This window comes from Gouania willdenowi, chromosome 17 (assembly GCF_900634775.1).
Source record: "Gouania willdenowi chromosome 17, fGouWil2.1, whole genome shotgun sequence".
Classification (NCBI taxonomy): domain Eukaryota; kingdom Metazoa; phylum Chordata; class Actinopteri; order Blenniiformes; family Gobiesocidae; genus Gouania; species Gouania willdenowi.
Window position 1 is genome coordinate 11,952,222 of NC_041060.1, and position 22,815 is coordinate 11,975,036.

Below are 22,815 nucleotides of genomic sequence, written 5' to 3' on the forward strand. Positions count from 1 at the left end.
GTGCGACCATTTTAACTCACATAACATTCCAGAAAAAAAGCCATGCCCCACTCAGAACTGTCCATTAGTCACTCTTTGAAATGTTGTATTGGGTTTTACTCTTGAGTAAAACCAGATTAGACATTCCTCAGTAATTTCAGTTTCGAATTTGCACAGAAACTAAATGATTCACCTTTTAAAGGTTTTTTTTTTTCTTTTTTTAATTAACAGAGCTGGAGGAGTCGAGGCAGAAGTGCCATCCCTGCTGGTATACGTTTGCCAAGAAGTATCTGATATGGGACTGCTGCCCCTGGTGGCTGATGTTGAAGGACTGGGTGAAGCTCATGGTGATGGATCCTTTCCTGGATCTGGGGATCACCATATGCATTGTGCTCAACACTCTGTTCATGGCCCTGGAGCATTACCCCATGACTGAGGAATTCAACACAATGCTTTCAATAGGCAATCTGGTAAGTAGGCATTTAGTGAAGTGTGTGACCAGCACTGTGAAGCAGAGAGGAGTGATGGCTGGGGTCAACTTTTTACCCATTTAGCCTAATATTTTTAGCGAGAAGAGGTACAGATTTCTTGTTCGTGGCCTTTTCTTTTTATTACCATGATGAATCAGGTTATCTCTTAGAGAGGAAATGGGAGTCAGGGAAGGAAAGATAAAATTGTAGATACTATGTCTGCTAGGGTTGGTGTATTTTTTTGTACCACATTAATAAAAAACAAAACAAAAAAAAAAAACATGACTGAGTTAATGTTTGGATTGACAGAAATGTTTTAATGCAGGCCTTCCAAATAATAATTTACAAAAAGAAAGAATAAAAGAATAATGAAATGAGTAGTGTCCTTAAATTATATGAATTCCTTTTATTAGCAGTAATAACAGAACATTCTAAAAGCTCAATGCAAAAATTATAATCCTTTAATAAGAAAATATACTTAAACTAACCCAAAAATAAAGAAAAATCTGTTAAAAATTGATGCATTTTATATATATATATATATATAATTTTTTTTTTTGTTTTTTTTGTACACCTTTAAAAAAGTTCGTCTGCTTTTTAGGTTTAAATGCAAGACAAAAGATAGAGCTTTTTTTCAATTTAGCCTCAAACAATTCGGTAATGAAGTCATATTATAATAGGTGTCGTATTATACAAATAATTATAACATGACATCAATAATTAATGACTTACTTTAAATACCATAGCATTATTGTTATGAATGTTTGCGTAGTGGGATTAGTAGTAAGCAAGTGGAAATAATTATGAGTTAATAAAATATTGCTGAGTGGATCCAGTTTGAATTTTTAAGATGATATTCACTTACTTTTTAATTTCTCTGAACAAGTTCACCAAACAATAACGCGATAGCATGTAGAAAGCTGGTTCTAATTTAGTGACACAACAGAGGATTAGTGCCTTAGATTATAAGACTGTTGGTTTGTGTGCTCATTCATGTCGCTGTGACAGCCTCCAGATCAGACTCACGAGTGAAACTTAATCATGAACAACTGTAATTCAGCGTAGCCTATTTATTTATTTATTTGTGACAAGGGACAATGCACATTAATGGTCAGATGGTAGCCACGGGATAGTTTTCATCTGTAGTCCCCGGCAGGTTGATGTTGTATACAACAGAAATGACATAAGAAAAACAGAAAAAAAAAAATAAAAAATACATTGTGTTTCAAGTGTGGCAAAAAAAATGTGGTGAAAAAACACTTTAACTTCTCTACAAAATATTTAGTCTGTTTTAATAAGCAAGTCCTAAAAATCGCCCATAGTTCAAACTAGGGCTGCACGATTTTGACAAAAAACCTATTTGCAATTTTTCTGACAGATATTGCGATTCGATTCACGATTTTTAAAAATATTTTATACATTTAAATGCATATGCGTTTTATTTTTTTCAAATTTGGTTTTCTTTTGTTTTGTTTTTTTTTTCAAATTTTCATTGAGAAATAGTAATCAATTTTTTAAAAAAATAATATTTTTTTTAACTCATGTTAGGAAACAAAATAAATACAAATAAATAAAAAAGTCAAAAATAGGAAATGTAATTTAAAATGAGTAAGATACAATTAAAAAGTATATATAAGTTGTACTGACGTGGCTTATTCTGACTGCTCCTTTTTAATTCTTCATGTTACATTATTCATGTAGATGTATGAGAGCAGCATTATTGTCACCATATTCCCCCTCAGGGAGCAATGGTTTGCTGAAATTGAGCAGGTTTATTGATTAAGTTTTGATACATATTTAATTTAAATTAACTTTATTTAAATTATCCTGATGACATCATTCCAGATCGTAATAATTACACAAAAACAAATGGACGCAAGGATGTATGAGTTATTTCACCACTGGGGGCCATAATATTTTACAGTATCAGAAGTTATCATTAACCGACGAGGTTTCAGACTCTACAATCCCTGGTATCGATGGTCTCGTCCACAACAACAGAACAACTTTTCCCACAGATCTTCTATAGTTCTGATGAGATGTTGTTCAAATACTCTGAGCAGGTAAAACCGATTGAAGCTGCAGCGCTCCGTGAGAAACGGACGGAGTTTCACAGACACGTTAAAGTTAAGCGGGCACTGATGATTTGGTATTTAGTAGTCAGTGATGATTTGCGTAATTTTTTGGCAGTTTAGACGGTGTTTAGTGCGGTTTGGATGGTGTTTGAAGCGGCCAGGACGGGAGGGGGCTGGGTGGTGCACCTAATAAGCGGTCCCTAGAAACTTTTCCCCTCAAAAAAACGTCTTTTCCTCACGGTGACGGCGTTTTTAACCCGGTTCTGTCCATTTCCGCGTTCAAAGATAGAGTCCGTTTTCATTGGTCGATTCCGTCCACTATTCCTTTAACGTGGATTTTATAGGGCCCTAGTGTAGTTGTTGTTAGCGCAGTCAACTGAGGGGTAACTGAGACGCGCTGCAGCGCATACAAGCGTGTGTTCTGTAACCATCACTGATTGGCCAGCAGCTCAGGAAGGCAGTTCTTGGCAATTCTGATTGGTGAACATACTGTATACTGTATATACAGTAAGTCAAATGATGGAGAAGGAAGAATAAACCTCTGCATCTGAGGTTAGGTTATCCCAGCAGTGAAAACCTCAATATTGATGCGATTAAGGTTAATCGTTCAGTGTTAAGAAAGACTCATCCTGAAATCCTGAAACTTCATGAAACCATTCTTCATCTGAAGAGCTGCTGGAGTGGAATTATTGCCTTTTCTTATTCAGATAATCCTCCACTCTCAGGAGTTTGTTTAAGATTGGAGGCAAATACACTTGCATATTAGACTCTGTCAAATCCAAATACTAATAAAAAGATCAATATTTCTTTAGCAATAACAAATACAAAGTAGGTTGTTACATGTCTTTTTATTATCTATGTTTCTCCAGGTGTTCACAGGGATCTTCACAGCTGAGATGGTGCTAAAGCTGATTGCCATGGATCCTTATTATTACTTCCAACAAGGCTGGAATATCTTTGATGGGATCATTGTTTGCCTCAGTCTAATGGAGCTGGGCCTCTCCAATGTTGAGGGACTGTCTGTCCTACGCTCCTTTAGACTGGTAACAGATTTGTCTTTTGTGATTGAAAATGATAGATTTTTAGAATATTAACTCAAGCACCATGAGTAAAAGTTAACATATAAGCTCGATGCAGATTTGAATGGATTTTTTGAAGAAGTAAGAAGATTTTGTCTCCCTCCTGTTCCCTCCTCTAGTTAAGAGTGTTCAAGCTGGCAAAATCCTGGCCCACCCTCAACACGCTCATCAAGATTATCGGCAACTCAGTGGGGGCCCTGGGTAACCTGACACTGGTGTTGGCCATCATCGTCTTCATCTTTGCCGTGGTGGGCATGCAGCTTTTTGGCAAGAACTACCAGGACTGTGTGTGTAAGATCTCTATTAACTGTCAGCTGCCTCGCTGGCACATGAAGGACTTCTTCCACTCCTTCCTGATTGTGTTCCGGGTGTTGTGTGGCGAATGGATCGAGACCATGTGGGACTGCATGGAAGTAGCCGGACAGCCCCTTTGCATCCTGGTCTTCATGCTGGTCATGGTCATTGGGAATTTGGTGGTAAGTTTTCTCATGTAAACATCTAAAGATTATGCCAGTTATTATCTGTAACATATTTCAACTAAACCCTATTCACTGATATATACATTTATGAAATCTCTTACTTTGTTGTTGTTGACTTTTCATTAATATAAGCCCACCTTTGTTTTGGATCCAATTGCATCACTCCGCCACAGAAACTAGCTCCAAAACACATCAGTTTTCTTTCTGTTCTTGGACCCCTTCTGTTTTGCCTCGATATGCTTCCTTTAGGACAAATTTTACAGAACTGTAAGGTTGATTATCAGAGCTACGCAGATGACACACAACTATATCTATCACTGAACCCAGATGACTATGGTCCCATAGAAGTGTTGTGTGACTGTTTAGAAAAAGTAAACTGCTGGATGAGTGAAAACTTCCTTCAACTAAACCATGACAAGATGGAGGTGATTGTCTTTGGTAACAAGGAAAAGAGGACTGCTGTCAGCAATTATCTTGAGTATCAATCTTTTAAAGCTAAAGACCAAGTCAAAAACCTTGGTGTTCTGATTGACTCAGATCTTACATTCAGCAGTCAGATCAAATCTATCACAAAAACAGCTTCTACCACCTAAAGAACATCTCCAGAGTGAAAGGTTTAATGACTCAGAAAGATCAGGAGAAACTGGTCCATGCTTTTATCTCCAGCAGACTGGACTATTGTAATGGTCTTCTGACAGGAATCCCCCAAAAGAGCATCAAACAGCTACAGCTGGTTCAGAACGCTGCAGCTCGGGTCTTAACCAGAACAAAGAGGTCAGAACACATTACTCCAGTTTTAAAGTCTTTACACTGGCTCCCAGTCAGCCTCAGAATAGACTTTAAAGTTCTGCTGCTGGTGTATAAATCTGTGAATGGGTTTGGTTCAGAATACATCAGTGACATGTTAGTCAGGTATGAACCCAGCAGGTCTCTCAGATCTATGGACACAGGTCAGATAGTGGAACCCAGAGTTCACAGTAAACATGGTGATGCTGCTTTTAGTTGTTATGCTGCAAAGAAGTGGAACAAACTGCCAGTAGAGCTGAAGTCAGCATCCAATGTGAACATTTTTAAATCAAAGTTAAAGGCACTTTTTTTCTCTACTGCATATGACTGAAAGGGAGATTTTTGGTCATGTTGTTGATGTCATGTGTTTGTTGATGATTTTACTGATGATTTTAAATGTTGTTATTGATTTTAAACAATTGAATGTTTTATCATGTAACGCACATTGAGTTGCCTTGAGTATGAAATGCGCTATACAAATAAATTTGCCTTGCCTTGCCTTGCTTATAGATAGATATACACATTCTGTATTTTTGACCAAAATCTGGCTTGAGTTGTATTTTTCACTGTACACTACACACTCTACAGTGTGCATTTATGTGTGCAACGGAAACAAATTCACATCGATGCCACCCACGTTAAGTGAAGTCAAATCCAAAAGATGATGTCACATGTAATCACGGATTACGTTGGACGAGTGAGGATGTTTGATTGCATATTAGTAGGATGGCGCATCCTTGAAGTAAACTGTTTACGCACATGTTTTTTTGTTAAATAAGTGATTTTTCATCTTATTGTTTTTAAATGGCACACCGTGGTAGGAATTGTTTGCATCATATTCTCAGGTTTGGTTTCTTGCAGATTAGCATTAGTGGACTTAAAAGACAGATCATGTCTGTGCTCCATATAAACCATCTGTTGTCCTTCTTGGGTTATATTTATGCATTATCTGTCCTGTTGTCATGCAAAGTGTAGCCACCACAATGCCAGCGCAGCGCTCGAGCAGCTTTAACACGACCGCATACATGTTTTATCCACTGCTAATGACCAAAGCTCTTTGTGGGACAACGTTGGCCTAAGTACTGTGCTAAGGATCAGCTGGGGTGGAAATGCTCTCTCTGTTGTTGCAGACGCTGTTGCAGGTATTACTTTTGTTTTTTTCGGTGCATGGCAGATTGCTGTCGATGTGAAGAAGAGTTAATCTGTTTAAGAGCAACTGTTGGTTACACATACAGTACTGTAGCTCTGTGCTGTCTCAAAGGATGCATATATTTAGTAGAACACCCATATGGCGATTTGCTGTCCAGCTGTCTTCTATCAGATAACATTAATGAGAATAGGAACAAGAGGGAAAAATCCCGGAAGCAACTAGCATTGGCATCCACATGCTTGATTTAGTGTCAGTCGTACTTTACTCTACTCTAGATTGTAGCGCCAATCAATCTGTATAAACGCATGTTATATCATAGTGTTTCAACTTCACTAGAAGAAAAAGAACATTTTTTTTATTTACAGTCTTCTGCCCTTTATTTGTTTATTTTTTACTAATATTCACATTGAGTACAAACACATAACAGTCAGTTGCATTTACATCTTATTTATTTACATCAGTTTTCTGCACTACAATCATATTTTCTCTTATGTTGATTGCCATGTTTTGCAGAATAAAAAAAAAAAACTTAAACTGGCCTTTCCTAAATACAAAAAAAATTAAATGAATAAAATAAAAGGCCATAAAAAAAAATGAGTGTGTTTAAATGAGCTTGAAAGACCTGGTCCCAACTTGCCCCTGATTTTGTTCCCCTTGCCACTAAAATGCTAGATGTCCAAAATGTAATCCTGTGCTTAGAAACATGCCTGAGCCAAAATGTTTCAAAACCTTCTTAACTCTGAAATGTTTGTTAATCTTTCAATGGATCAGCCGTGTGCAACCTTTGCAGTCAAAAGAGCTGTTTGGGCCCCTTTTTCCCCTCACAAAACATGGTTGGCCCTTTAAATAAGGATGATTGATTTTTTTTAAAGTCAATTTCCCATAAAATACAGCCTTTCAAATCAATAGTGATTTAAAAAACATATGTAAAATAGAAATACTAAAACTTGCCTTACTACCTAACCCAATAAGGACTAAAACGTTAACAGAAATAATTGAAATTCTTACTTATTTATCTTCGGTACCCACTTCATCCTGTACATGGTGGTGTTGGTCTATCCCAAAACTGGGTGCAAAGGGGTACACAATGACATTTTTCAGGAAGTAGTTGTGGAGGGTAGAAAACATAGCTTTGTGAATCATTGGACCAATCTGATAAATATTGCAAAGTCTGCTGGAAAATGGCTCAGAATTCATTTTTGAACAAAACAGAAAAGGTGAAAACAGTAAGTAACACACGCACGCACACAACCTTGGTCAGCAAATTATAGCAGCAGGTGACACTTGATCAAGATTCACAAAATACTGTAGACAGCTTAGTAAAATTTTGAACACAATATTGACAGATGTTGAGTTTAATCACAAATAACTGTAGCATTGACTTTAACATACATTTATATACATGTGATTCATGTGAACAAATGCAGAAAAAGGGATCATCTTACATAGAAAACACCTGCTTCATGCATTATTGTTCGATGCTGACACTTTGAATGAGTCTATTGCCTTGTTAACAGCAGAGAGCACATCCCAGCGATGCTCCTTATGGAATGTAATGGACAGAAAGTCTCTTTGCTCATGAATCGTGGGAAAGCTGTTTATCCAAGGGATTATCCAGAATACTTAGGGGCGAGAAGGTCGGAGGGCGTTCATCACTAATCATCTGCTCATGCTCCCCATCTCTGACTGGCTCAGTGGCTAAAGATCATCCTTACCAACTGTGCACACAGCGAGTGTGAGCAAATACCCAGTGCAGCCACACACACATGCATTGCAGATGCGTCCCGTGCTGCTGCTGCTCTCTAAGCCACTAGACAGATTACTCGGGAGCTGGATGTTTTGAAACTTGAGGGTTACAGAAACATAAGAAGCCATACATGTGTGCAGCGTATGTTTATACTGCTTTATCCTGACCTACATGGACACAAGTCATGGTAGGATTGCCTGGCGTAGGAAAGGGTTTTTTGTACAAAATGAAATTTGAATTTTGAAAAATCTACCTAAATGCAGAAGTCTTTTACAGAATAGTCAAGACAAGGAATGACTAAAACATATATTAAACTAAAAACCTACAGGAAATCTACAGAATGACAAATCATGATAACAATATTAATAATTACTAAATCCCCCCAAAAAATTATATCCAAGAGTTATTAATTACAGTATGTCCATACATTACTCATATTTTTCCTACTTCTACTTATTAATTTTAATGGCAGGATATGATTTAGCTTCTACGGAGGCAAATTATGGAAATGATGACAAAAATGATTTTGGGCAAATCAAGAATAAAGTCAAAATACAAAATACAAATACAACCTTGTGGTAAAAATCTACGGAAGCTGACTTGGGCCAATTTACCATATACAACAACAGTCTCCATCAAAACTGGCCCTAATCTGTTTCTGTACAGTGCCACAGAATGCTTCACCTCTTCCAAACTTGACTGGATTTTCCTTCTGAACAGATTCAGTTTTTTTTTGCAATTATTCTTCAAAGTCCTTAAAGAGCTTCAGCGCTGTGTTTATGAGCTAAAAAAAAACAGAATCTCTGTCATGAAATTCAACTTCAAAGTATAGTTTAATGCATTCATCAAAACATAAAAACACTGCATTTTGTAACAATCTGCCGTTTATTGTCATATGGTGAATTGGCCCTTGTCAGTTTCCGTAGATTTGACTTCATTAGCAGACCTTTGACTTTTATCACAGTATTGTGTTCATTTTAAAAAATGTGGACTTAAATCCCATCTTTTCGATCTTAATTTCAACATTATATTTCAACTTTTCTCAAAATTTCAACTTTAATCTAGACATTTCGATTTTATTCTTGATATTTTGACTTAAAATAAGCCCCAATCCACTTCTGTAGGTCTCAGCCTTCAGATGAAAATATAGATTAATTTATATCTTGATTTCTCAAATAGCTAAATCTGTTGCCACATTGGTTGATAAAAGTGTGTTGTGTTTTTAACTGGTATTATCTTTCTGTGATTCACCAAGCCTTATTAGCTCACATAACAATATGCCCCGCCCTTTTTATGCTTACCTGCCCCTGGAACATTTGACTACATGACTGCATTTAGTTTTTTAGAGCATTTCTGTCTAATTTTTTATTAATTGATGGAAAGTTATTGTTTGCATTCAGTCTTGACATATTGTCTATCTGTCAACAGGTGCTCAATCTCTTTCTGGCTCTCCTGCTCAGCTCCTTCAGCTCTGACAATCTCTCTGCCCCAGAAGAGGACGGGGATTTGAATAACATTCAGATCGCCATCGCTCGCATCCACTTCGGGATCTGCTGGCTCGTCACCAAAGTCATGAACCTTTTCCGTCATGACCTGAAGGGACGTAAGCAGAAGGGCAAAGAAGCTAGTCCAGCCCTAATATTGGTTGGAAATCACGTGGAAAGCAATGGAGGATTATTCAGTCTCTATGGAGAGAAGTACATCATACCAGAAGAGGACAGTTACATGACCAACCCAAACCTGACCATCGTGGTGCCCATCGCTCCTGGAGAGTCCGACGTGGAGTTCCCTGAAGAAGACGAGATATCGGAGGAGTCTGAGGATGAAGATAACAAACCCGTGAGTGATGGAGCATTTTTTTTTTTTTTTTCAAAATGCATGTCTTGTATTTTGCTGCAGGGCCTTTGAGAAGTATTTACTGTCATGCTTTTGGGCAAAACTTTAATCCTGTAGTGGCTAACGGCCACTAGCGGACATTCCACGTCTCTTTGAAGTTTCCTGCATATTTATGTGTCCTTTTTATCTTGCATAGTCTGCACGATCTTACAATATCTTGAGCAAGTGTGCACATGACTGTGTTTGTGTTGCGTTCTGCGTATTGTGAGCAAAAGAGAAGAAAGTAGTTGGTAGAGAGACCGGGCATGCTTGTGTGTCGACCAGTTCCTCCTCTCTGTCCCAAAGCCCTCAGAGGAAGCCCAGTGCTTGCTTAGAGTGCATGATTTTTTTTTTTGAATGGGCTTTGATGAGATGTTTATGGTGACGGCTTTGTTTGTGTAAACAGGCTCCTTTAACCCCTCCCACGCTATCTTAATTTAAACCAAAAAAGCGTGATCTTTTTTATTTTAAATGATTGGTTTAATTAATGTTTTATAAATAGTAAGAATGTTTATAGATAATTTGATTTACAGCACAAAGCAAGGTCACCAAACACCTTTTATGCATTTTGTCTCACAACCTATATTTGCCAATGTAAGCAAAAATTAAATTATGATTCTATTAATAAATTACAATTGCAATTTAACATTAGCTTTTGATTTGTATTCATTCATAAAATCCAATTATCAATTATTACACAATTAAAGGTAACATCCTACATTTATCATTAGCAGGATCGCTCTGTACTGATATAAAGTCAATGCAGTCAATGAAGTCGATTCATTCACATTTCAGAGTTTCTGATTCATATAAAGTATTAATGTAGGGTTATTAATAGATCAACTGTTTTATATAATTACGTTATACAGTGAGAGTATTGTAATTATTGTGTGTTTCTATGAATCTGTCTGTGACCGTATCCTGGATTTGTTAACCATCAATAGTGGCCGTGTTTCCTAGGAGGGAAGATCAGAGGGTTGGATAAATAAAAACATGATTTGTGTTCATATTAGATGTATATAAGACTGAAAATTATCCATTACCATAATCAGTAGAAACGATACGAAAGCTCACATGACTACAACAAAGTATTTATACAGATTGGAAGCTTATTTGTACAGAGACAATACAAAATAATTGATCAAAGTCCATTTGTGTCAATAATACCGCAGTTACTTATTTTATCCATCACCAGATACTGTCTCAAGTGACTTTGATTGGGTGGATGCATTTTTTAATCCCTAAATTTACAAGAACCCACTTCAAAATGAGGGGATTAGAGCAGTGTTTGCTGTGTGTAGAACACATGGCGATCAATGAAGTGTCCCTCTTTGTCAAAAGGGAAAAAAATAATCTGGCCAGAGTTTAGAATTTAAGGTCAGTGTGAACCTAATCATTGAACTATAGGGGTTTGATTAGAAGAGAGTTTCCTCCCATACACTGTTATTGATTAGAAAGCTATGGAGTATCCTATGGAGGAAAGGGGAAGTCCTTCAGGTGGTTTTTTGTGATGGAAGATGTGATGCGCAGCTCTTGACCTGTTTGGCAGAAAGACAACAGCAGGCCAGATGTGCTGCAGAGCAGATTAAAATGACCATAGCAGGGCCAGGCTCAGCTGACAGTTCTGCAGTATTGCTTTCTCTTGTTCCTCTTTTAACTTTCTGCACTAGTTCAGTGCAGATTTAGGCAGCAGGGAAACATGAAAAGAAATAACCTCCTCCAGCCTACCATCAGCTTTAAATGGCAGCTTAGTGTTAAGAGGAGGATACATTTTATAAAGTTATTTCTATTCCTATTACAGTGACCCCTCCTATGTAGGTCTAAAAAACACTCCATTAGCCAAACATTAAACCACAGATAGCAGCACAGACCAAACATCCGTTTCCTAACGTGTCTTAAGTGGAATTCAAACTTTGATACCAAGCGATATTTTTCCTCAGCTGTGGAGTGATGGTGTCTCTGTCCCTGTGTAAACTGTAGCCTGAGTTTCTCACTAGCAAACTGAACTGTAGAGATGGTTGTAAGTAAAAATGCATGTCAATCAACAGATTTTAGGGTAATTAAACTTAAAAGTTCATTGGTACAAACCACCACATTAAATATTGTTGATTTTAAGTTCCGTCAGTCCTCTTTACAGGGTGTACAATTGTCATTTCTATTAGATCAAAAAAAAAAGAAAAAAGAAAATTTGTTTACCCTCTGACACCACACCATATATAATGAATTGTTTTCACATAATTGATTAACAAGCTTTTGCTTTAATGTACAGTACAACAGATGCACCTAATAAAGTCCCAGTACAGTCTAAATATTTTGATTTTGCTGGAAATAATTAAGTCAGTCTATTTAAAATTACATTGATTTAAATATTAATTATTTCTATTCACTTTAATTTCTTTCTTTTTTTCTATAAAAAGAGAGGGCAGAGTTACACCTTGGTGAGGGGAAAGGGACAGGGAAGAGGGAGTCAGGGTGGGACAATGGAAGGGATGGGGAAGGGTAGACCATTTTAAAACTGATATCCGGAGGATGAAAAGAAAAAGAGAGAAAATTCAAAAGCAAAGGTCTCAATGTCCCTCCCTAAACAGCTCCACTTCCTCCCCCTGCCTCTGCCAATCTACCAGAAGCCACGCCTTTACTTTTGTGCACGTGCATAGCGGAACATAACAATGTTTAACACACCAACACACGTGTAGTATTGTTTTTCACTAATAAAACACTTAAAGGTGGCCTTGTTTCCGTGCAGTCTCTGCTACAGGAAGTCGAAGCCTATTGGCTGGGCGATATACATTCGTATAGGGGTCTATAGGACGAAGACGGGACTTATATACATTGACGTACTGTATATGAATGACCACCGGTAGTAGACCATAGTAAAAGACAAGTTAGGTGTTTTTTCACATTTCAAAAGAATGATACATAAATATAGATTTCTTAGAAACTCTGGCTATCAGCTTCGAGGTGAGACTGCAATGTGATGTTACAGTTGTGCATATTGTGTATTGTGTTGTGTAATCAGTTCAGCCAGTCTGGTGACAAGTGTGGAGAAACATTTCTATTCACTTTAAAAACCATCACAGATTGCGTATTACCACATGTGTTTATCACACCTGATGTTCTGTCCTCGATGTATTTTTTTTTTTTTCAACAAAATACAACATGACACAATGTTACTGCATCGTCTCTGGAAGCTCAGCCTGGTAATCCTGAAAATCTTGTCTTTACGCCATGTGGATGCTCTTTAATGCTGGATTAAACTTCCTGCTGTTCTATTTGAAACTGTACCTTTGTCTTATGTGAAATATGCTGCAGTTACAGCTCACAAATCTCATCAAACCTGCACTAAGGCTCAGGACAGATTGAAAGGTAAAACAGTGAACGTCAGACACTGGCTCACAGAAACCATGATATAATATATCCCGATACTAAACAATACGATATATCGTGATATCAATAATTACACATTTCACCTCAGGGGTGGGAACCTCTGGGTACCTCACGATACGATACGTGATACAATCTACGATAATCTATGACATAACAAGAAAAAAAAAGGTTAGGTGAAAAAATACAATTTCTCTGAAAGACAATAAATTGAAAAAGTGTCCTATAAACAGTGACACTATTTTAGTGCAATATTTCTGTAAACAAGTGTCAACATACCAATGTAAATGAATAAGTATCTCCAATAGTGCTTTCTGTAAACAAAAAAAATAGGGTCTTTCTTACCAGTGACACCATTATAGTGCAATATTCCAGTAAACAATATATGCACATTTTAGTGAAAAAGCAGAAAAGGTTTTGAAAATAATAAAATAAATCTTAAATTAAAAAAAAAATTGATACTTAGCGCGAGCATATAGAGCATATTGATATCGATCGTGCGAAAAAATATTGTGATATATCGGTATATCGAGATATCGTCACACTCCTATTTCACCTTTACAAGTACAAAATGGTAATAAACGCAACTTTTTTTTCATACTTGCGAGAACAAGTAAATGGTACAAACTGTAATTCCAGTACCAATATCAAAAACAAGTGGTATGTTTATCAAACTGTCAAATTACATTTTTCAAATTTTTTTTTTTCAAAAAAAGTAAAGTTTTGCTTCTTCAACAGATTCTGATTCTGAAAAACTTCCAAGCTAAAATGCAATGAGGAGTGAAATAGTTTAAGGTCTGATGTCGTCCACTGACACTTAATGACTGAGCATTTACATGCTATACATATGTTAGCGCAATTAAATGTTTTTTCCGTTAAAAAAAAAAAACATAATTAAATAGATAAATTTGGACATTTTTTGGATCGATACAATAATTGCGCAGTTAAATATCACGAGTTATATTGCCAAATTGAGTTTTTCATATTTAGTATGTGATTACTGGTGTTTTAATATAGCACAACCTTTACTCTTCAGGAGCAGATCAGCCTGTCAGAAGGCAGCACCGTGGATCTGAGGAAGCCTGGTGAGGAAGAAGAAAACTTTTCCGAGCTGGCTGAAGAAAACATGGAACCAGAGGAGTGCTTCCCTAATTGTGAGTAAACAAAACTGAGAACACACACCCAAAACCAAGAAAAAAAAAAACAGATTCTAATGTATGTATTTTAAATGTATGAACACTATTTACAGTTTGCGTCAGGCGCTGTCAGTGCTGCAGCGTAGACACCAGTCGTGGACTGGGCCAGGCCTGGTGGAGGCTGAGAAAGACCTGTTACCAGATTGTAGAGCACAGCTGGTTTGAGACCTTCATCATCTTCATGATCCTCCTCAGTAGCGGAGCACTGGTGAGGCTTAAGGACTTTTTTATTACATGCAAAAACGAGGACAAAGACCATCCCCTGAAAATAATTCTAAAAAATCAGACTTGGTGGTGCTCACAGATACCAGGAATCCCCAACCATTACCACGCTGTGGGCCACAGTAAACGTTCCTATAGTTAGGAATTACTTTAAAAAATAGGAATCTTTCTGTCAGTTCATACAACTGCAATTTGGGCAAATCTAAGTGAAAGTGAATAAAAGCACAGCCACATCAAACCTATTTAAATACACATCACTGACGACTAAAACAAATGGCAATATTGTTTAAATCACATGTGCCAAACTTCAGGCCCATGGGCCAAATCTGGCCCTTTAGAGCATCAAATTCGGCCCGCATGAGACAGTAAAAAAAAAAAAAAAACGAGAAAACATGAATTATTGTGTAAATTACCAAATAATCCAGTTGTTGACATCTTAAATTCACAAAAATAATGAAACTCAAAAATATTTTTAGGGGCTTGTAGTTTTCCTTTGCTTATATCAAAGAAGTCTAAATTTTTCCCCAAATCTTGCAATTTCTCACAAAAAATTCCGTTAAGTTACACAAAAATTGCTTATAAAATTGAGAATTTTTGTTAACGCTTTATATTAGGGAACACCCATTAACCCTTAATTAGCTGCTTACTAGCATTAGTAACATATTGGCTCTTAAGTAGTCATTATTAAGTACTTATTACATTGCCTTCGTCTTGCGGTCCAAACAGCATTAGGGTTAACGTTAACCCTATCATATTGATAATTCATATACAACAACTTCCTTACTTACTACTAATTCTGGTGTTATTGACAGAAAACTCTTAGTTAATGGCTTAGTGGTTGTATAATAAGACCATGCAGAATAAGGCATTAATAAGTACTTAATAATGACTAAATTAAGAGTCAATATGTTACTAATTTGCATTCTAATAAGCAACTAATTAATGGTCAATAGGTGTTCACTAATATACATTTTTACTGAATTTTTAAAGTGAAGATGATATTAAAAACTAGGGCACATTGATGTTAAAATTTCCCAACCAAAATGAGTTTAAAGTGGTCCGTATTGAATTAAAATGAGTTTGAAACCCCTGGTTTAAATGGTTGAGAAACCAATGGTATTTATTGAGGATATCAAAGACTATAACACAAAAACTCAGCAAAGACACATTTAGTGAAATAAAAATGCATTTGCACTTTTTTTTCAGGCATTTGAAGACATCTACATAGAGAAGAGAAAAGTCATTAAGGTGGTGCTGGAGTATGCTGACAAAGTCTTCTCCTACATCTTTGTGCTGGAGATGTTCCTCAAGTGGATTGCGTACGGCTTCAAGAAGTACTTCACCAACTACTGGTGCTGGCTCGACTTCCTTATTGTGGATGTAAGTGATTATTTTTATGGTAGATTATGTTTTTTTTTTTTTTTTGTACAACATGAAAAAATTTGAGACGGACAAGATTACGGGTCAATCGTCAATACCTTGTGTTCTTTCTTTTTACAATTCGCTAAGTGCAGGTTTTGGTTTGTGTATTCGTATTTTGAAATGAAAATATCAATGGCCTTACTAATAAAATGTAGCTCTCGCCTAAGAATTTCCCTGTAAGTGTCCAAATATCACACAAGCAGAACAAGATTTCTCGATGAATATTTGGATTCTAAAACAGAAAAACGCTGCTTATCTGGTTTTTGTTTTTTCTACATATCCCTTTTATTTTTAAATTGTAAAACAAAATAACCACACTGTTTATTTATATTCTTATATTTAGTTTTGAAACACATTTTGTAAAGAACGAACGATACACAGATTTAAATAATAATAATAATAATAATAATCTTTTGGTTTTAAATCAGTAAAACAAACTAGCCATACCGCTTATTTGAGTTTTTTTTTTACTTATTTTTTTATTTGGTTTTGAAATGCAATATCCAAAAAAATCAAACGATACACAGATTATTTATGCAGCGCTTTAGCCTTTTAGTCTTCCAAACATCCATAGACCTGCAGCTGGAGGCCTGACTTGACTTCCTCTGATTTTACTCACTATTACACAGATTGCCACTGACCGCTCTATTGTTAGGGTAAGTCATAGGTAGCGGGTGAGTATGAGCTTTGGGGGTCGAAAACTTGCATTCACATCTCAAATGCTTGTGTGTTTCTTCACTTGTCAGTGCTTTCTGCTGTGATATCAAAAGCCACCGTTCTGCATACAAAAATGCAGTATTGTGAACAAACGTTTTAAGAAAAAAAAAAAACTGATATTTGTAATCTGTGAACCCAGGACTTTGGCTTTTATATCAAAAACATTTGCAGCACCATGTGGTCTGAGGCTTATCTACAGAAGATCTGTTTTAGGCTACTGTGATAAAAACGTGTCAAAACTTGAGCAAGTGATTAGTTTGGAGTTTATCACTGTACGATACTTAAGAAGAAAAATCAAATAAATACTGTTTTTCAGATTTCAGGATTTTTTTTTTTTAAGTTTTTGTGTTAATTTTTCTCATATATGTCATTTACAAAGCATGGATTGCCTATTCCGAATTATTGTATAGTAAATATTAATAATGGCATTTATTACTGTGCATCACTATGCTATCTATTGTTCTGTCACAAAACTGGTCTTAATTATAGAAGACAAACGTGGATGCACTTACCACAGAGTATATGGTTGCCAACTCCCTGAAACATGAAAGAGGGATACAGTATCTAGTCGACAAAAAACCTTCACTTCAATACCAATAAATGAAACAATAAAGCGGTTTATAGCTGAGGTAATAAACACTATCACACCTGTGCTACAGAATATAAGGAATAGTCACTCTATTATCACAGTCAACACTAATATTCCTAAATTCAAAGAAAAAAATAAATAAAATAAATCAATAAACTAAAATGCAGTTTTGAATCTCCAAATTCCAAATAATCATTAAAAAATGCTATTTAAAAAGAAACAAAACTATATAAGAAGTATAGGAAACCAATGTATTCTTATTGATTTTTATAACGGAGCTTCTGCTCCCAGAGATGTGAAGAGAGAAGTCAAAATAACAGCAAAAGCTTTTCAGTTTTATTTTTTCTTTCTATTTTGGACTGTGACCCACGGAAAATAAGTCGCGACCCAATTTTGGGTCCCGATCCACAATTTGAGATTTGTGTGATATAAATATACATTATAGTCGGGAAATACTGTAGCTATCCTCGGTGGGATTTAAAAACTATTTTTGTCTGCTGTTATTCATATTTCTTTTCTTTTTTTGATCAAAAACACTGTTTTTTGCTCTCTTTACTTCAGTCGGCTCTGGGTTTTTCTCCAATACGATAACTCTGACATTACCGTGCAGATTATAGAACTCTCTTCATAGTGACTATTTTTGATTGTCATCAAATCGATATAATTTCAAAAAAAGACGTGTAGTTTTGAGTTCAAATCTGAGATGATTCTGTTCTTTAATGGACGGTTGGCAACCCTAGGCTGTGAAAGTATGAAGATTGAGTTTCTGCTCATGATGTTAGAACATTAGGCTTCTTTGAGATACTGGACCTGAGAACTTTTACATTTTAATATCTAGGCTTTTTCCAAGTCTCACGACTGCACAGCTGCCGGCAAGTAACGTGACTTGCTAGGTGATAGTGTAGCATCGTTGGAAAACTTATCTTATTTGATCCTTTTTAACAGGCTTCAGAGAAACTATAGGGAAACAGCACTGAGGATACATTTTGTATATAAAAAAGGGCTAACCACAGCCAACCACGTATTAAATGAAAAACATTTGGCCACTTTGCTGGATGTAGTAGCCATGTTTAGCTAGGTACTGGTAGCTAAGGGTGCAAACAGGGCTTGTTCATGTCAAATTCAGCACATGTATGAGCATTATTCTGTTTCCATGGAGTGCCTTAAAGGGGACATATCATGCCAAATCCACTTTTTTAGCCCTTAAATGCATTTTGTTGTATATTTAGAGTGCTTAGAAGTACAGAAAATTTGAAATTAGTCTCTTCAGGTGCTCCGTAGATATCTTTATATTCTGTTTTGGTCATATTTTTCAATCTGTTTCGATTTTTCTATTCTCTATTACGTTTTTTGAGCAATAACGTCACAGTATTTGCAGCGGAACTGCCAAATTAGGACATCGACTCCAGGTCCAACACTTCGAGCAATCCGCCATTTTTATTTCTCGCTTTTATTTTGTAGTCCACGCTCAAGGATGCCGAAGTTACGAGAGGATAAGTCAAAATGTTCGGTTGTTGGATGTCGTAACCCACACGCTTCATTACACCGTCTCCCAGCATCAGAACCTTTTCAAAGTGCCTGGTTGAGTTTTATTTTTTATAGAAATGTACCCACATCTGTGGGTAAGGTCATTTTTGTGTGTGCGAAGCACTTCAAGGATGACTGCTTCTGCAACCTCCACCAGTATAAAGAAGGATTTGCCGAAAGACTTTTTCTGATTGAGGGTTCAATTCCTTCTATCTTTGGAGACGACGAACAGAGAACTTTGGTAAGCTGTAAATAACGCTAAAAAGTGTGATGATAAGACGTCCCTGTCATTGTTTTGTTAGCATTAGCAGTTGCTTAGCAGTTGCACCTTCTTCATATTGTTAGTGCTGTGTGCACGTTTTAGATCCTTGATGATATGGCCTACGTGATTTAATTTAAGTCTAAAGTTTTCATTAGTCATTTCATTTTGCCGTTTTTGTCTTTGAAAAGACTGTATTAAAATGCATTTCGTGACGTTAGCTTGGTGCTAGCGTTAGCTCGGTGCTTGTGTTAGCTCACTTGTTAGGGTTCTGCAGGTTCATCTTCTTCATTTTCATCTCGCTCCGCCGGGTCAGACTCTGGCTGGAACATGTAAGGCTGGATGGACAAGTCTTCTGTTGTTGACATTTTGTAAATAACGAATAAAAAGTTTATGCGCCGCTACATAATCGTACTCTTCTATCAAACTACAAAAATGGCCGAACAGGGTGGAGTTGAACCGAGTGTCACCTCTGCAACCTGGAGAGGGGGCGGAGTATGAAGTGTCTCATTTGCATTTAAAGAGACCGCACCAAAACGAGTTGCTCTCAGAAGCACATCAGAAAAGGGGCCTGTGGAGCTATAATAATGAGGAATTCAGACCCAAGCATTGCAGTTCCGCTTTATATAGACCACAACTGTATGATTTATATGTAAAAAGGAAGGATTTAAATGCATGATATGTCCCCTTTAAGTGAACTTATACTTGTAATTTCTGGCTAATAAGGCAGAAGCTTGAATATACCTCTCATATACAGTATATTATCTGGGTGATAGTGTTGCAATCCTGGATGTCACTTAGCATTGAGTAGGCACCGCACCCATGACACTTGTCTTTAAGAAAAACCATCTGATGCAATGCATGAAAGCATCATATTTTTTATTTTATTTTCATTTTTAAAAAGCTCATGATTTCAAATCATAAATGCATAAATGTTTAGATGTTGATTCAAGAAATTATAAAGAAAAAAATAACCAATGTTTATTTCTAATTTCTCTAATCAAACTATTTTGTTTGTTATTTGTTTTTCTCTATACTTTATGGGGCCAAGAACTTTATTTTTCTTCAATGAGAATCGAAAAAAAAAAAAAAATATATATATATATATATATATCTTCTTGAGATAACTTGAATAAACACATTCTAAATAGATTTTTATAAAGAAAAACAACTAAATTGATTATTTGGTCACAAATTGACAAATACATTTGGCATAAAAAGATATAAATTCTTTATAAAACTCACTCTATTTTTTATATATACATAATTACATGCATATATATATCTGAGTATGCATGCATGGATACAATTTGTCCATGTGTGCATACTTGTCTGTGTTTTTTCTTCATCAGTCACAGCATGAGCCTCTCCTTTCTCTCATTTAAATCAGGTCAGTGATGTCATTCCCCTTTATAATCATCATCTGTGGGTCATTCAACAGTGGAATACCATTTTGTTTTGTCTCTTTTGGATGTAGAATAGAGTGGACATCAAAATTTGTTCAACTATGATTCACTAATCAAACCTAAATTTTAACTTCAAGGCTAGAATGCTTGTGTTCCTACCTGTGGAATGTCCCCAAACGGCAAAAAAAAAAGAAAAAACTCTGAATATAGCTGTTTAATCCTAACCTAACCGTAGTTTTATAAATAACAAGTGATCAAATGTGGTTTTAATTATTTTAATGTTTTAAAAAGTGTATTTCAGATGCTTTTTATTTGAATCCTGATGGTTAAACCCATGGATAGTAAGTGTGAGTGACCTACGTCTGGCTTTTTCTCACTGTCAATGTGAATATCTTTAACCCGTACAGGTGTCCTTGATAAGCCTGGTCGCAAATTCTTTTGGATACTCCGACTTTGCTGCCATTAAGTCTTTGAGAACTCTCCGAGCGCTGCGACCTCTGAGAGCATTGTCCAGATTTGAGGGCATGAGGGTGAGCAACATGGGTTTGTTCTTTTCAAATCTCACAATCAAACCTCATCCTGTCAAGTTGTATTTGACTAAATGCTTTCAGATATTATTACTGTTTCTCATTTATTTGCATGTTCTCACTGATCATTTGTGTGTGTGGGTATGTATTCCAATTTCCTCCCACCTGTCTGGCCTTTTTATACTCTCTTGTTTATTATTTGTATCTTCTGCGTGTACTATATTTTGTTATTTATATAGTACCACTAGTATACATGAGGCGACTGATACTACAGTAGCAATATGGTCCCTGTTGGTAGTGCTTCATTGGTTTGACTTTGTTAGCTTTCTAAATGCGAAGAGAAATACATATGAAATGAACAAAAGTCTATCTGTATTAAACATTGAAAATAAATGTGACTTTAACTGAATGGGGAACCTGAATCGACCATGGGAATCAACGTTGTTTCTTTCATTACGTTAGACTGTGTTTTTTTTATTTATTCAAAAAAAGATGTTGCTTCAAACACACAGGCTTCTAGTTAAGAGGCAGGGTTGTATGATATAACCATAAAGAATAGCAAAAGATAAATAAATAAATAGATTAAACCCAAAGAAACTAATGCTGTTATTTTTTTATTTTTTTTATTTTAAATCTTCCGTTTGTCTCGAGAATTATATAAATGTCTACAGCTTTGCAAGCTACAGTATATGTTATTGTTTTTGTTTTTTAGTCATACACGTTCACAACCACGAGCTGAAACACCTTTAGAAATGCCTACAATACGTTTAAATCATATTCCTTTTGTGCTTGATATTAAGTTTATTATTTGTCTGCTCCATCATCACACAAAATCCTTTTGTTTAACGAGCCTATTTTTTATTGTGAGACAATAATTCAATACATACACCAAACGTTTGTTGAACTTTTCTTTGGTTTCCCAAAAAGTGGAAAATTCTAAAAAAAAAAAATCAACCTGGCTGATTTTAAGTTAAACCACATAACCAACGTTTGATCAGTGTGAAATTAATATAAAACTTTAAATATCAGTAGGGTTATGAGACTATTATGCTGGGAATAATTCTACATATCATAGATCTGGAAAGCATCAGACACTTACAGATGTCTTTCTTCTTTACCAGGTGGTTGTAAACGCTCTTATCGGAGCCATTCCCTCCATCATGAACGTACTGCTGGTGTGTCTTATCTTCTGGCTCATCTTCAGCATCATGGGAGTCAACTTGTTTGCTGGCAAGTTTGGCAAGTGTGTGAACAGAACCGGATTCATCCACAGCGTCTCTTTAGTCAACAACAAGTCCGACTGCCTCTCCATGAATGATACGCAGTTCTACTGGACCAAAGTCAAGGTCAACTTTGACAACGTTGGGCTTGGTTATCTTTCACTTTTGCAAGTGGTGAGTTCCTCTCTGTCATGGTTGTTTTCAATCATTAGTCTTGACTAATCTGATTAAATGGATTTATCTGTGTTTATCAATGACATTCTTCAAGAACAAGATAACTGTGCATAAATGTAATTAAGGTTATTATTTGGGTAGTAGCAGGGTTAGGGTCAACTACAATTTTTCACTTGCAATTACATTTTCAATGATATATGTTCAATTACAACTCAAGTATGATTACAATGACTGGCATTTTTTCCAATTACAATTGAGAGGGTGATTTTTGGTCATGTTGATTTTACTGATAATTTAAAATGTTTTTTTTTTTTTGCCGACTTTAATATTGTTATGTTTTCTGTTGCGCTTTTTGATCATGTAAAGCACATTGAGTTGCCTTGTGTATGAAATGCGCTATATAAATACATTTGCCTTGTGTCCAAGTAATAATCGGTTGTGTTGTGTTACAGGCTACGTTTAAAGGATGGATGGAAATAATGCACGCAGCTGTTGATTCCAGAGGAGTAAGTTCACTGATTTATTTCCTTTT

The 22,815-nt window shown here is 36.0% G+C and overlaps 1 protein-coding gene across 1 annotated transcript in view; it reads left to right on the forward strand.

Annotated features, from left to right (window-relative positions):
* The window catches only part of LOC114479797 (sodium channel protein type 4 subunit alpha-like), a 49,448-nt gene that overhangs the window by 23,211 nt on the left and 3,422 nt on the right, over positions 1–22,815 (forward strand). The window contains exons 14-23 of the mRNA XM_028473658.1: positions 211–449; positions 3,394–3,567; positions 3,723–4,079; positions 9,194–9,604; positions 14,061–14,178; positions 14,274–14,428; positions 15,649–15,822; positions 20,770–20,892; positions 22,011–22,283; positions 22,736–22,789. Of these exons, the coding sequence (XP_028329459.1) occupies positions 211–449; positions 3,394–3,567; positions 3,723–4,079; positions 9,194–9,604; positions 14,061–14,178; positions 14,274–14,428; positions 15,649–15,822; positions 20,770–20,892; positions 22,011–22,283; positions 22,736–22,789 (2,078 nt within the window). The remainder of the gene's footprint in view (positions 1–210; positions 450–3,393; positions 3,568–3,722; positions 4,080–9,193; positions 9,605–14,060; positions 14,179–14,273; positions 14,429–15,648; positions 15,823–20,769; positions 20,893–22,010; positions 22,284–22,735; positions 22,790–22,815) is intronic.